Raw genomic sequence first — 13686 nt, 5'->3', positions numbered from 1 at the left:
GAAAAAAGTTAAATAAATAATAAAATAAAGAAGACTTTTTTTTAGTAATTTATTCATGTTAACCATTTTTTATATAACTAAAATGTTAAGAGTTACTCCCTCCGTACCGACTAAGATGAGTAGATGACACATTGCTTAGCCGGCACGGGATTTTAGGAGTTATTAGTTAAAATGTTTAATTGGAGAGAGAGAAGATGAATGTAAGTATTAAAGTAGAGAGATAAAGAAAGATGAATATTTTAATAGGAGTGAGAAAAAGTAGTTGAGTGTATTAACTGGAGAGAGAAAGTTACCAAAAAAGGAAATGTATCATCTTAGTTGGGGCAAACTAAAAAGGAAAACGTATCATCTTAAGCGGGACGGAGGGGGTACTTTATGTCTAGCAAGTACTCCCTCCGTCCCACATAATTTTACACAATTTGACTTGGCACGGGTTTTAAGAAATGTAATAGAAAGTGAGTTGAAAAAGTTGGTGGGATGTGGGTCCTACTTTTAGGGCATGTTTGATAAGTTTGTAATACCAAGATAGAGAATTATATATGGACATTTCTAATTGTTTGATATCATAGTTAAACTTAACTCAAAGCCCAATATAAGACCAAGACCCTATCTAATCTTACCAAAATTATAACATTAACCTTGTTTATGTATCCCACCAATTTGTCAAGTTAAGCCATGTTATTTAATATACAATACAAATTTAGATAATTTCTTTTCTATCAAACAACAACGGAAAAAAATCATATCTTTGCATATCTTGACATGAAGCCCGTATTTCTTATCTTGTTTTACATATCTTCTCATATCCCATCTTTTTTATCAAACGAGTCCTTAAAGTATTGGTTTTATAATAAAATGTGAGTATGAATAAATTAGTGGAATATGAGGTGCACTACTAAAAATGATAAAAGTGAAATGAGTAAAATTATGTGAGACAGACTAAAATAGAATATTGGGTAAAATTATGTGGGACGGAGGGAGTAGATCAAAAGTGAAAACTAAAATAATAATCAAGGCATAACTAAGACAAGACATAAAATAAAGTCGTACGCTTTGTATGTCGTTGAATTAATGGGTTCTTTCTAGTAGGAGTAGTACATTGAATTTAGCACAATTATGTAATTTCACAAAGTTTCCAATAATTAACAAAATACAATTTTTAATTGGTCCAATCAAGTTATAAATGTTCCCAATATGCAAAAATGTGGGAGCCAGTTGAAATTAATCCAAACGTCAGGTAGGAAACCCTAGATTAGGACCACCTCAAAAAATATTTTGGCAGATGCCAAATTTAAGTTCAAAGTGCAATCATGGTTGCTTGCTATATTGATACATGAACTTAGCTTTTATAACATCAAGTCTTACGTATTATGTGGGGATACCATGTCTATCCACCTGCTATATATATAGTACAAATATATCATGTTGTAACATGTACCTAGTTTAGTGATGTCGGAGCCGCGTGCTGATCGCACATGTACGTTATAGTACGTACACGAGTTGTGCTGAACACGCGGCACCCGCGGACGTATGCCTACTTGAGCATGCGAATTCACTGGCCAGTGAGACGATATGAGACCGACTATTTTATTTTATTTATTTATTATATAAACTACTGCTTTCTCAATTATGTTTTCCCTTCGATAAAATTACGTGACTTTATGTAATTTTTAGTTCTTTTAATAAAATTATGAATTTATGTTTTATTCATAACTCTTATTACAATTAAGATTTATTAAATCTCGTACCGTCCTCGATTTTTTTTTTGGCGTAGGAATAAAGTTATTTATTTGAGATTCAATATGTATTCCTTTTATTGCATTCAATCAAAATCTCAACTCAAAAGTTGGAATAAAAAATAAAGTAATCCATCCCCGCATAAAAGTTAAATTTAGACATCAACCCACGGGAACTATGGACCCAATATCAACTAGTGATTAACAGTACCATTGTTCTTTAACAATATATAAATTCAAATATATTGTGTTGAAGTCATAAAACATGTAATATTATTTATAAATTACAGCCCAAATTTAATTTAATTATGGCGATTTTTAGTATGGATTTAAATAATTTATAAATATAATTTTCAATTATCTTGGTATTTTTTAGCTATTTATACTACATCACTATTACACCACTAAACAATAGTTAAACACAATTTTCCATTTAATTACATGTAATAATTTAGTATGTTTTTAAGTACATCGTATATGAGATATACTAATATGCTAACTAATTTTAAAGTGATAACGTACATCCAATCACGTGCTGCCACGCGGCACGAAAAATGCAGTATTGTAAACACTAAAATGCAATATACATTCGTAGAAATGATAGATGCATTTTAGCAGATTGCATTTTAGTTATAGGAAGATTGCATATTTTATAGTTAAGTTTTGCATTTAGATATTGACTGTTTAATTTGCATTTTATATATAAACGGATTGCATTTATATATACTCCTAGTTTATTTTCCATTATAGACAATTTATGTTAAAATGCAAAACTTAACATTATAAAATGCAATTTGCCTATAACTAAAATGCAATCTGCGGAAATGCATGTACAACTTCACAAATGTGTAATGCATTTTTGTGTTTATAATATTATTTTTTTCGTGTCACGTGGCAGCACCCGATTGGATCTACGTTAGCATTCTAATTAAAAATGCACCCTAGCGCTCCCCCATCATATATGTTACAGAAATGTGATCATTACCAGTGTCTTAACTAAAATTAAAAGATACAAATAAAATCATCCAAAAAAAAAAAATATTATGAAGTGAGTGTTATTATTCTTGGTGTCTCATTTGAAATTAAAAAGCACAAATGAAAGCTTCGAAAAAAAATTAAAATACAATCGACAAATGTGCTCTCAATTTGAAGACTTTTTTTCGCATTGCGTCTTTAATTTTATTTACTTGGAGTGAAATGAGAAGTTGGATGTGGGACACATTTAATTTATAATAATATAATATTCTCAAGTATACAATTGGCTGTCACATACATCAAATAAATGCAATTCCAAATTTACTTGTCTATTTATGGCAAGGATGAAGACTAATTCGTCAAAAAAGTTGTGCAATTTGATGTCAACTTGCCGGCGGCGGTGGCGTCAAACTTTCTAATAAGTCTTGGATCTGAATTCTGACCCCAATACCCATTGGCTTAACCATTCTCAGTCCGTACGACTTTTGATTTTCTTTAAAATAGCATGAGGAAAATAGAGTGCATCTTTAATTAGTAGAATATGATATAGTAGTAATACTTTACCCATCTCTTCAACTTAAATTTAATTGGGTGCAAATCGAATTAATAAATTAATTATCTCATTTTAGACATAGTTTTACTGTCATTAAAAATGTATTGTGGGTGGAGAAAGTGATGGATCATGTAATAGGAGTATATAAGTTGATATATGGAGGGTAACATGTTGCAGCAAAATGATTCATATATCAACTTATTATTAACTTTGTAAACTCCATTAAATTAGACCCTTGGAAGTTGGGACTATCGCCGATCCCACATTGTGGTAGCTCTGAACCAATCCTCCGGGGTTGGGTTGGGCCCTACTTATGTTTTTAAGTTGGGACATGCATTAAACAACTATAGTTGTTGCACCATATCTTCACACATCGGTGGTGATCTTCTTCACTATAACAGATAAATGAAAAATAAAAAAACATGAAAAAAAAAAAAAAATACAAGATAAATAAAAGGTTTTGAAGTGTGGTAACTAAATATGCTAGGAACTAGGAAGTGATTTCAATCCCTCTAATTATATGCTTTATCATTGTAAGAGAGGATGACCCCACGTTGTACACTATCGGAAGCTAACTAAGTCATACTATTTGAAGCCACATAAAGGAAAAAAGGCCACCATATATGAGAAAGACATAGAAATTCAAAGGTCTAATTCTCAAACATTGCAAATATTCAGCTGTTGTTTTCTGCTTTTCGTTGGATTCCAGATACATATATGTAAGAATAGTCGCAGGTTCCACACTTTTGTTTATCAGACAATTTATATTTTATACAGATATACACAAGAACAAAGGCGCCTATAATGCCATGACGTGTACTGCTCGTTTGCTCGTTTGCTTCTGTTTCTTGTTTTTGTGTGATTTTAGATAGTACACTTGTTTTTGTTATTTCGATGATTTCATTACTTTTTATTGCTGTTATTATTCCTAACTATTTCGCAATTGATGTTATTACACAATGAATCCATGATTCTCGTTTGCTTCTATTTTCTTGTTCTCGTGCAGTTTTTGATAGAACTCTTAATTACCTTATTGTTTTGTTGATTTCTTTACTTTTCTGAACAATTTCGTAATTGTGAATTCATATTATGATTCATTAGATTCGAACACAACCACTTAATTGTAGTTTACCATAATCTAAGGCTTGAAACTAATTCTTATCTGATATTTTTGCACAAAAATTACATGCTACACATTCAATTAGACATCATGTCATCAATTGAACCACACACTAACTTCAACTTAAAAACAGTAACATAAACTATTCAAACAGTTTTATCTTATCCAATTCTCCATAAATAAATGGACATGATCTTGTTACTACAGTTGTGTAACCAACTCTATTTTATGCTAGTGACAAAAGCATACTCTTACTACTACTTATAATACACATATATCCATCTTATTAATTCAAATTCATTTAAAGCAAAACCAAGTTCATGCTCCAAACTTGGAACTCGATCTGTATTGCTATATTATAACCCAATTATTCATCTTAATCCCCAACTAGATAACCTATTTTATTAACTAGAATATATATATCCCAATCCCAAACCCCACCCCCAACCCCACAAACCCTAAAATCAAGAATAGAATAATAAACAAAAAAAAAGATAGCCTATTTCTAGACTTTCCATTGTAGGACCAAACCCACGTGAAAACAGTTCCCTCATGCATGAGAAGTCAGCCACCACCACCTATATCTATCTATTTAATTAAATAAAACAACCCCAAATCTCAATTTTTTCAAACCCCACTTAAATACTCATTAATTAGTACTTGCCTTCCCACAACAATCACCAATTTTGACATTCCTCCCTATTTATACACTCTCTCACACATTCCCCAAATCCCACATTCAATCCCCCCCCCCCCCAAAAAAAAATTTAAAAAGAAGAAAAAAAATGAACAATCAAGCCTCAAAAACATGCAAAATCCAGAAGAAGCGGCTGAGCCAGGAGCAGGTTCGGCTCCTGGAAGCCAGCTTCGACTCGGGCAAGAAGCTCGAGCCGGAGCGGAAATTCCAGCTGGCGCGGGACCTGGGGGTCCCGCCCCGGCAGATTGCCATCTGGCACCAGAACAAGCGGGCGCGGTGGAAGAGCCAGAGCCTGGAGCTCGACCACGGCGCCATGCAGCTGCGGCTCGACGCGGCGCTGGCCGAGAAGAGGGAGCTCGAGAAGGAGGTCGGCCTGCTCCGCGCCGAGTTGAGGCGGGCCCAGGACATGCTGGGCGCCGCGGCTCGGGGCGGGGGAGGGCCGCCCGTCTCGTCGCAGCTGTCGAGCTGCTGCGACGAGACGGGCGGCGGAGGGGGCAGCTCGAGCCTCAATGAGGACGTCGGCTGCTCGGCTAATTGGCCGAATGTGGAAGAGCTGTATGCTTGTTTGATGGCTAAGCCGGTTTCGGAAGTTGTGAATGAAAGAGATTATTGGGTATAATAAACTAACTTTTTTTTTTTTTTTTTTTTTTCATCTTTTTGGTTCAAATAAAGTTTCATATAATATTTATATTATATATAAATATATAATTGAATTTATCTCACTAATTTATTCGGGCAAATTATTAGAAAAATCAAACTCCACGTTTGTTAAAATTCTAACTTTAATAGTCGAAAAACCATGATTTTATTTTGTGAAATTGTATTTGGTCACCGTCAGTAAGTTAAACGATGCTATCATATATTAAAAAAATAACGACGTTTGCTTGATTTGCGAAACTTCATGGTTTTGCGATTGTTTTTGAAGTTATGGGAGGGATGTGAATTTGACAAAATTTTATGATTTTTTGGTGATTTGTTGGACTAAATTTGATCACGTTTGGGTTGTTTGTTTGTTCTTTTGGTTGGGAATATACATGTGGCAAGGTAGATAAGAATTTTTGAGAGTTGATTTCGATATTAGTTAAAAGAATTCGTGGAATATTCATCATGTAAAAGTTTGGTGAACCACTATGGTATTCGATTCTATGAAGGATGCAAATTCTTTTGGTACTTGGATTCCCTCATGAATAAAGGTTGAAACTCGAGATATATTGCTATTGGTGTTTTACGTTTAATTGACGAAGATATATATCGATAAAACATGCTACTTCTATTATTCAATAGTATTAGATATAAGATGGATTGGATGTTATATTTTGATGTCAATTAAAATAATTTGGGATCGATAAAGAGTTTATAGCTATTGTGAATTCTCGTGTTGGGGTATTGAATTCGTTGCCAAAATTGTTTGAGGATCGTATATGTTCAAACTAACTAGATCGTGACTTGTTTTTATAATTTGCCTCTCTTATAGTAATAAAAAAGTTAAAACTAATCAATCTTTAAATATAAAATGACGGATTAATTAGTCAATGTTTTCTTATATATTCTGTTCGTCGTCATATAACTAACTATAAAAGAAACAAATATCAAAATAAATTAAGTTGTACGTGACATTCACTTCTAAAGGTAACACACTAATCGATCTGACAAGCTTGAAGACAGACGTATCAATAAGCACATGCAGTATCATACTATGTACTTTTATGATTATGCTCCGATTCCGATTTGAAATAGAGAAAACCCGACATTCCACATAAAAAAATTAACACAATAACCAATTTGACAAGCTTGGAGAAAGACATATCAATAAGCAATTGTAGTATCATAGTATGTACTTTTACGATTATGCTTCGGTCGGATTTAAAATAGAGGAAATCCGATATCCACATAGAATGCATTTGGATCGTCTAATCTTAATTTTGAAAGCGAGATAGGCGCGAAATGCAATTGAAATGCTTTCTACCCTTAGATCGTGATTTGAAACTCTATAGTAGATTCATCGATCACTTTTTCCCTCAACTTTTGGTTTTGAGCTCAGCTCATTAAGAGCAAACTATCCAATTGTTGAATCCATACATTCACATTATTTAACAAAGATTCCATAGAAACATAATACTAGTACTAGTTAACTTATATTCTGTTGAAAATTAGTAATTATTTAAAAGAGATTATATGAGGTGAGCTATTAAGTTCATCTATATTTCCATAAAATTCACATTGTTCTCTAATAAATGAAGTGCATGAAGGTTTCTTAGCAAAATTTTCTTCCTCATTGTTTCACATTGCAAGGTTTATTCCTCATCATGACAAAAGTTTTGAAATTCAATATATTTCCCTATATTTCCCCAACCTTATTCTGTTATTCATCTAAAATCCCTATATTTTAAATATTTTCAAGCCAATTTTTTATTGAGAAAAGTGCATAAATTTTTCATTTTAGAAATTTCATAGTTTCATAACATATATTGATGGATATAAATACACACAACCATTTCTTTTATAAATGTACACTATTTATTTTTATCGTAAATATTACCAATGTTTTCCTATAATAAATTATTTTAAAAAAAGAAAAAATAAAATATTTATTTCATACACCGTAGTATTTTATTTCCAATTCTCATAGCAATAATATTTTTTATAATTTGTGATTTAAATAAATTACTAGTAAATATAAAAACATACTATTTGAAATTGTAGCCCTCAATTTTAGCTTGACGGCCATGGCCACTCGGTGCCTTCCCCTGCTTCGCCGAGCCCCTCTTCTCTCCCCTCATCCGCCGCCTTTCCTCCACCTCTCCTCACTCTCCACTTCCATCAATCAGCCCAAATTCAAACCCTCAATCACCCGTTGCTGCGCCTCAATCGAAGAATCCGCGCCGTCTACTCTCACGCAATCTGAAATTCCAACAATGCGCAGAAATTCAAACTGGAAGCCAATGTGCTTGTACTACACCCAAGGCAAATGCACCATGGTAAACACGCTCGAATACCTTCGAAACATGCTGTTAATTGATAGATTAGTTGGATAATGTGGAGTGATTTTGTGTAGATGGATGATTCTATGCATGTTGAGAAGTTCTGCCATAGCTGCTCGATTGAGCTGCGGGATGGAATTCCGGAGCTGAGGAATCTCCGGGAACAAAAGTTCGATTACTTTCTGGTGCTCGATTTAGAGGGCAAAGTTGAGATTCTGGAGTTTCCTGTGCTGTTGTTTGATGCGAAAACTTTGGATGTGGTGGATGTGTTTCACAGGTATTGTACCTTTTCCTGCAATTGGTGTTGGCTTACTTGTACCTAGATAGTTAGCTTGTTAATTTTCTTTGAGGGGATGGTCACTCTGGGTGATAGACTAGGGAAAAATTCCCAATTCGGGGTGATTTTAGAAAAGCGGTTCCAACCTTTTTTTGTATTGTATGAAGGTAAACATGTCAATGTTAACAGCGTGTTTCAGTGCTATAAGCGTGTTTAAAGAGAAGGCGGAGGTTTACACGCCATGAGAATTGGCGTGCTGTCATGTTTCCCTTTCGTAGAATGCAAAAAAAGGTTCACATTCAGGGGACCTTTTTTCTAGAATCATTCAAAACGAGAATTTCGCGATAGATTAGATTGATGATAAATAGGGCTGTGTTTTTGAAGGAGGTGTTTAATGTTTATTTTGAGTGATAGATTAAACGTATGATTGAGTGTTCTATGGTTTTGGATGATCAAACAACCTCAAAATTTATCAATCCATCACATCACCTAGAGGAAACACCCCCTCATAGTCTCCTTTTCACATGGAAATTCTTTTGCTTTGAGATTCCTCCCTATGGACAAGACTTCAAGATGCTCACGTCTCCTTCAGCCACCAACTTGCTTCCTTACTATATCCGCACCATCCTTCGATCACAAATAAGATGCTTTCTTTAGATCAATCGTTGAGTTGGTCTTCACATCCACATTCATCAAGTTCCATCACAAGGAACTGCGCCTTTTGATGCCTTCATTCGGACTCACACTTGCAACCTTTTGATTTATCTATCACATGATTTTGTTTGTATATTTTGTTGGGTGCTGTTTGACTTTATCTGCTGCTAAATCTGGGGCAAGCATTGGGTGTTTACCATGCACCGTGGTATTTATCAAGATTAACTCACTACTTATCAGATTTCTGTACTTTCTCCTTACTTCTTCAGGTTCGTAAGGCCTACAAAGATGAATGAGAAAAGAATAAATGAGTACATTGAGGGAAAGTATGGTGCTTTTGGGGTTGACCGGTATGGTCTTTCTCTCAATTACTTTGTTCTATTTTTAGTTCTATTATTCTTCTTACATTCAATTATTTTCTTTTGCTCTGCATTGGAGGGTTATTACCTGGATTATGTGGATTTAAGGACCGCCTTTGCAGATTACATAGAACACATAACTAAATTATATCATCGTCACTCAAAAGCGGGTCCTCTTTTCCTTCATCAGAGCCAATCATATTAATATCTTCATCCTCATCATCTTCATCCACAAAAGTATAAGCAGGCATAGAGTTTGAATCTTTTTCCTTGTATTTGTGTGACCTCATTGTTTGTACAAGCCTTCACTGTCACTTATCTGACATCATTATCTTTTAAGACGCTTTGTTCTTCATTGCTCTCTTCTTTTGGCTCCTAGCCTCCTATATTTCTTAGAGATAACCATATGATGCATAATTTTGATAATTGTTGCTTGCTTCAAAAACTTATCCAAAATATGTGATGTTTGTAGTGTCTGGCATGACACAGCCATAACGTTTCCTGAGGTCATTGAACAATTTGAAAGTTGGCTGAGAGTGGAGCGCAATGTGGGTAGTAGGTTATGGACAGAGGAGGGAGATGGACGTCTCAATGGTGCAGCATTTGTAACTTGGTGAGCTGCTTGCTAAAATATCTATGTTCTTGGAAAATATACAAATGCAACATGCTGTTTGGTTGATGAGTATGCCTTTGCATTATCATATGATAATATTTTAAACCTTTATGAAGTCCCCTTTGCTTGATAGTTCATATGCTCTGTAATTCCATTTACTTTGTTTTTTCCATTTTCTTTAACTTGAGCATTTTACCCTTGCTAGTTCCAAATGACATGATTATTGTCACATTCTTGAATTAGTTCGATTCATTTGCTTATATTGTTATGACTAATGCAATTGGTATGCACCAGTGGGAATTGGGATTTGAAAACCAAAGTACCCCAGCAATGTGAGGTATCCAGGATGGAGCTTCCACCATATTTTATGGAATGGATCAATCTGAAGGACATCTACCTAAACTTCTACAATCGAAGGGTGAGTAACCTACATGCTATGCTCCATGTGTCGATCTGGTAATCAAGATTCATATTTTTGTCCTTATATATCCAAGCTTGATGGAAATCGATAACTTTGTGAATTCGTGCACCACTTGTTGAATCCATATCGCAGAGCCTGATCCTAGCTTATATCCGTCCCAAAATATATGTTGTTGGTGCTGTATGATTATGTTGTTGAAGGACGATGGCTTACTGCACTTGTAGACCTTGCTTCTTGTTACGTCTGTCCATATTCACTTGGACATTGCTTGTCTGGATGCAGGCACCGGGAATGCTTTCAATGATGAGAGAACTCCGTTTAAAACCATTAGGAAGCCACCATCTTGGCATTGACGATTCAAAAAATATTGCAAGAGTGTTGCAGCATATGCTCACGGATGGCGCCTTCATGCAAATTACCGCGAAAAGAACTCACAGCTCCCCTAGCGCTGTCAGATTTCTCTTTCAGAATCGTATCTAGTTTCTCGGTAAGTAATGAGGTCGACTTTCCCCTCAGACTGAAATTCACAAGCTTATGGTTTATTTATGTGAATTGTGAGTTTTCGTTAGTGGAGTTTTGAGCTGAATGTTTTTTTTTGTTAATTGCGAGGTAGCTAAATTTGTTGGAATTTGGAAATATGTGTGTGTGTGTGTGTGTGTGTGTGTGTATTTGGTTTAATTATGTCTCAAGGTTTAAACTTTTAATCAACTACAAAAATATTGGAGTACATTTTTCTTGTTTGTTGTTCTGGAATTTTCCTCTTACATAAGCATGGTAGCATTAGACTGTTTTCTGTGTAGAATCACAAGTTAATAAGGGTGAAGCTTATTGAGTGTGTGTGTGTGTGTGTGTGTGGATTTCAGGTATGTGTACTGCAAATATTGAGTTTCATTAGTAGAGTTTTGAGCTGAATAATGTTTTTTGACTTGTGAGGTAGCTGAATTGTTGAGATTTGGAACAATTTGTGGAAGTGTGTTGGTCGTTCTGGATTTTTTCCTATTGCATAAGCAGGATAGCATAAGGCTGTTTCCTGTGTAGAATCACAAGCTAATTAGTGTTTGAAGCTTGTTGTGTGTGTGTGTGTGTGTTTGTTGAGTGGACTTCAGGTCTTTTTATTACATATATATACACATTCATCAAAAATTGGTTGAGCATATGGATGGTGGAGATTTTTATTTAGAAGTGTTGAGTGATTGATAAATAACTGCAGGGTATGGCCGTGACAAAGTGAAAATGGATCACAAGGAGGCTCAGGGGGTTGCTGAGAAAATGAAAGAAAGGTGAGGACCGGGAGTGTGGTTGGATCAAGTGTGGCCGGCTGTGTTTGTACAGCCCTCTCCATCTCCGGAATAGGCAGAGTTGCACTTGCTGCCCTTCGGGAACTTGGCTTTGTTGCCGCTTCTCCACAAAACTCAACGAAACTATCTCGAGTGAGGTAGGGAAAGCATATGGCAGGATGATGTAGGTTCACCTCTTTTGTGTAGTTATCCGAGTGTGTTATAGTTCAAGATATGCTCTTTTCTTCACATCCATAGCCTAGCTTTCGGAAAAGAACTTAGAACTTTTCTTCAGATTCATCTGCTTTATATTGGTGAGTAATTGTTCTACTTATGCTTGTATGTGTTGGTTGATTAGTTAATGTTTGTTTTAGCTACCTAGTCAAAGTTAAGATGTAATCTTCTTCCCCATATGTAAAATATTGATTGATGAATTTCTATTTCTACATTCTGCAATATTTTGGATGCATCCACTTCCCCTCTCGTAAACTTAATAATCTTGTATCTTGAAATTGAAAAACGGGCGAACCTCACTTGCCACACACAAATGTTGATTTTCTTTTCTGGTCAAATACCAAAAGTTTAATGCGGCCAACAGTTTATCTGGAAGAAGATATATCAAAAGAAGTAAAAACACAAATAAAGAGATTTACTAAAGGCCATGCCTGGTAACCCTATCAAGAGAAGTAGTAGAAAACATAACAGAGTCACCGTGAATATCATCTATCAGAATGTGACTCTCACAGTCATCTATCAAATAGTACTCCCTCCGTCCCGCTTTAACTAACTTTTATCATTTTTACAAAAATAGAGCAGAAAAGTCAATAGAACTGCTAAAGCGGGACGGAGGGAGTATTTGTTTCACATGCCTATGTTCCTGGCATAAACCAAATTCACTGTGTGTTCCAAAACAGAGTCATATGCACAAAATATCATCAATCAGAACAAAATTTGAGTCATTTGTTGCTGCCAAAATTTGAGTCATTTGCTGTTGCCAGTTTAATTTATGTGGGGTTTGGGTGCAGCTAGCTCCATCAGTTTTTAGGCTAGTTCTTAGCCGTGTGGAGGAATTGTTGATCAATTTTTGATCTAGGCAGATCATCCAAACTGATATATCTTCTTTGATAGGGCTTGTGTCTCTAATGCAGAGCATCCCCACTTCTTAAGCCTCAACTATTGATCTTTCCCAAAGCCTTTCTTCAATGCTCTTTTTAGCAATTTCATTGCAATTCCCTGTACGAAACGTAGAAACTTTTAGACGTATGAACTTTTGAAGCATATGCATGGGCCTAGGAACTTTTACCTTTTGTGGCGACATGTGAACAATCTTAGCCACTTCTTGATCGGAGAGTTGGAGATAGTCCACGTGAAGCAAAGATGACGAATTTGTCCTTCGGTCCAAGTTTGTAGTTGAAAATGGAAGGCTCTGATGACAGAACTGGAAATCTTTCGTGCGTTGTCTTGTATTTCTCGTCCGACACTAGTCTATTAAATTCCAATGTCCTAAGATAAGCGTCTGCGATGGACCTTGTAGCCTGAAATTGAACAAAATGTTTTCTGTTATAATGATACAATGGATACCAGCAATGATTAACATTGAGTTTCTCACCATTGTTAAGTCATTCACACGATACTTGCCATCTGTCTTTTCGAAGCCTACATCACGTGAATCGATTTGCTTCCAGACCTCCTCCCGCGCGTGCTGTTCACTTGCACAATGGTTCACCGAGGTTGTCACAATATTTGTTTTAGGCTTAATTAGGCCCCATAACACTGCCTTAGAACTTCCCGCAGTCACAACGCGTACCTGCCCCATTAGAGCCCTCGAATGCCCGACATTCGCTACATGTACAAAACCTACACAAATAATACCTACCAAACAAGATGATCCTACACAGAGCATGTGTGGTGTAACCTCCTTTTGTTCATTGACCAGCTCAAGAAATTGGGTGTTCAAATTCAGAATTGCTTGTTTTAAAACGTTGTTTGAGATTTTCCCATCAGGTGACGTTAATCCCCCATC

General features: G+C 35.5%; 3 protein-coding genes across 4 annotated transcripts; 2 read left to right on the top strand and 1 right to left on the bottom strand.

The window, feature by feature from the left end:
• Positions 1-5135: 5135 nt before the first annotated feature.
• Positions 5136-5723, top strand: LOC125202207 (homeobox-leucine zipper protein ATHB-52-like). 2 transcript variants are annotated; one of them, XM_048100572.1, is made up of 2 exons: positions 5136-5507; positions 5562-5723. In XM_048100572.1, the coding sequence occupies exons 1-2, from the start codon at positions 5170-5172 to the stop codon at positions 5698-5700; spliced, it is 477 nt and encodes a 158-aa protein (XP_047956529.1). In that variant the 5' UTR covers positions 5136-5169; the 3' UTR covers positions 5701-5723. The 2 variants fall into 2 exon arrangements, with proteins under 2 accessions (XP_047956529.1, XP_047956528.1); XM_048100571.1 differs by having other exon boundaries at positions 5136-5723.
• Positions 5724-7790: 2067 nt separating this feature from the next.
• On the top strand, positions 7791-12132 carry LOC125212750 (uncharacterized exonuclease domain-containing protein At3g15140). The gene is made up of 7 exons (XM_048113000.1): positions 7791-8059; positions 8137-8339; positions 9263-9343; positions 9825-9965; positions 10260-10383; positions 10669-10873; positions 11597-12132. The coding sequence occupies exons 1-6, from the start codon at positions 7808-7810 to the stop codon at positions 10864-10866; spliced, it is 999 nt and encodes a 332-aa protein (XP_047968957.1). The 5' UTR covers positions 7791-7807; the 3' UTR covers positions 10867-10873; positions 11597-12132.
• Positions 12133-12991: 859 nt separating this feature from the next.
• LOC125189191 (probable protein phosphatase 2C 67) lies at positions 12992-13479 on the bottom strand. Its single transcript, XM_048086456.1, has 2 exons — positions 13273-13479; positions 12992-13198 (listed from the first exon to the last, which is right to left on the bottom strand). Exons 1-2 carry the CDS (start codon positions 13477-13479, stop codon positions 12992-12994), a joined length of 414 nt encoding a protein of 137 aa, XP_047942413.1.
• Positions 13480-13686: the final 207 nt, after the last annotated feature.

The sequence above is a fragment of the Salvia hispanica genome, chromosome 1 (genome assembly GCF_023119035.1).
Source record: "Salvia hispanica cultivar TCC Black 2014 chromosome 1, UniMelb_Shisp_WGS_1.0, whole genome shotgun sequence".
Taxonomy (NCBI): Eukaryota; Viridiplantae; Streptophyta; class Magnoliopsida; order Lamiales; family Lamiaceae; genus Salvia; species Salvia hispanica.
The sequence above is the reverse complement of the archived record's forward strand: the minus strand, read 5'-3'. Positions and strand labels throughout refer to the sequence as shown.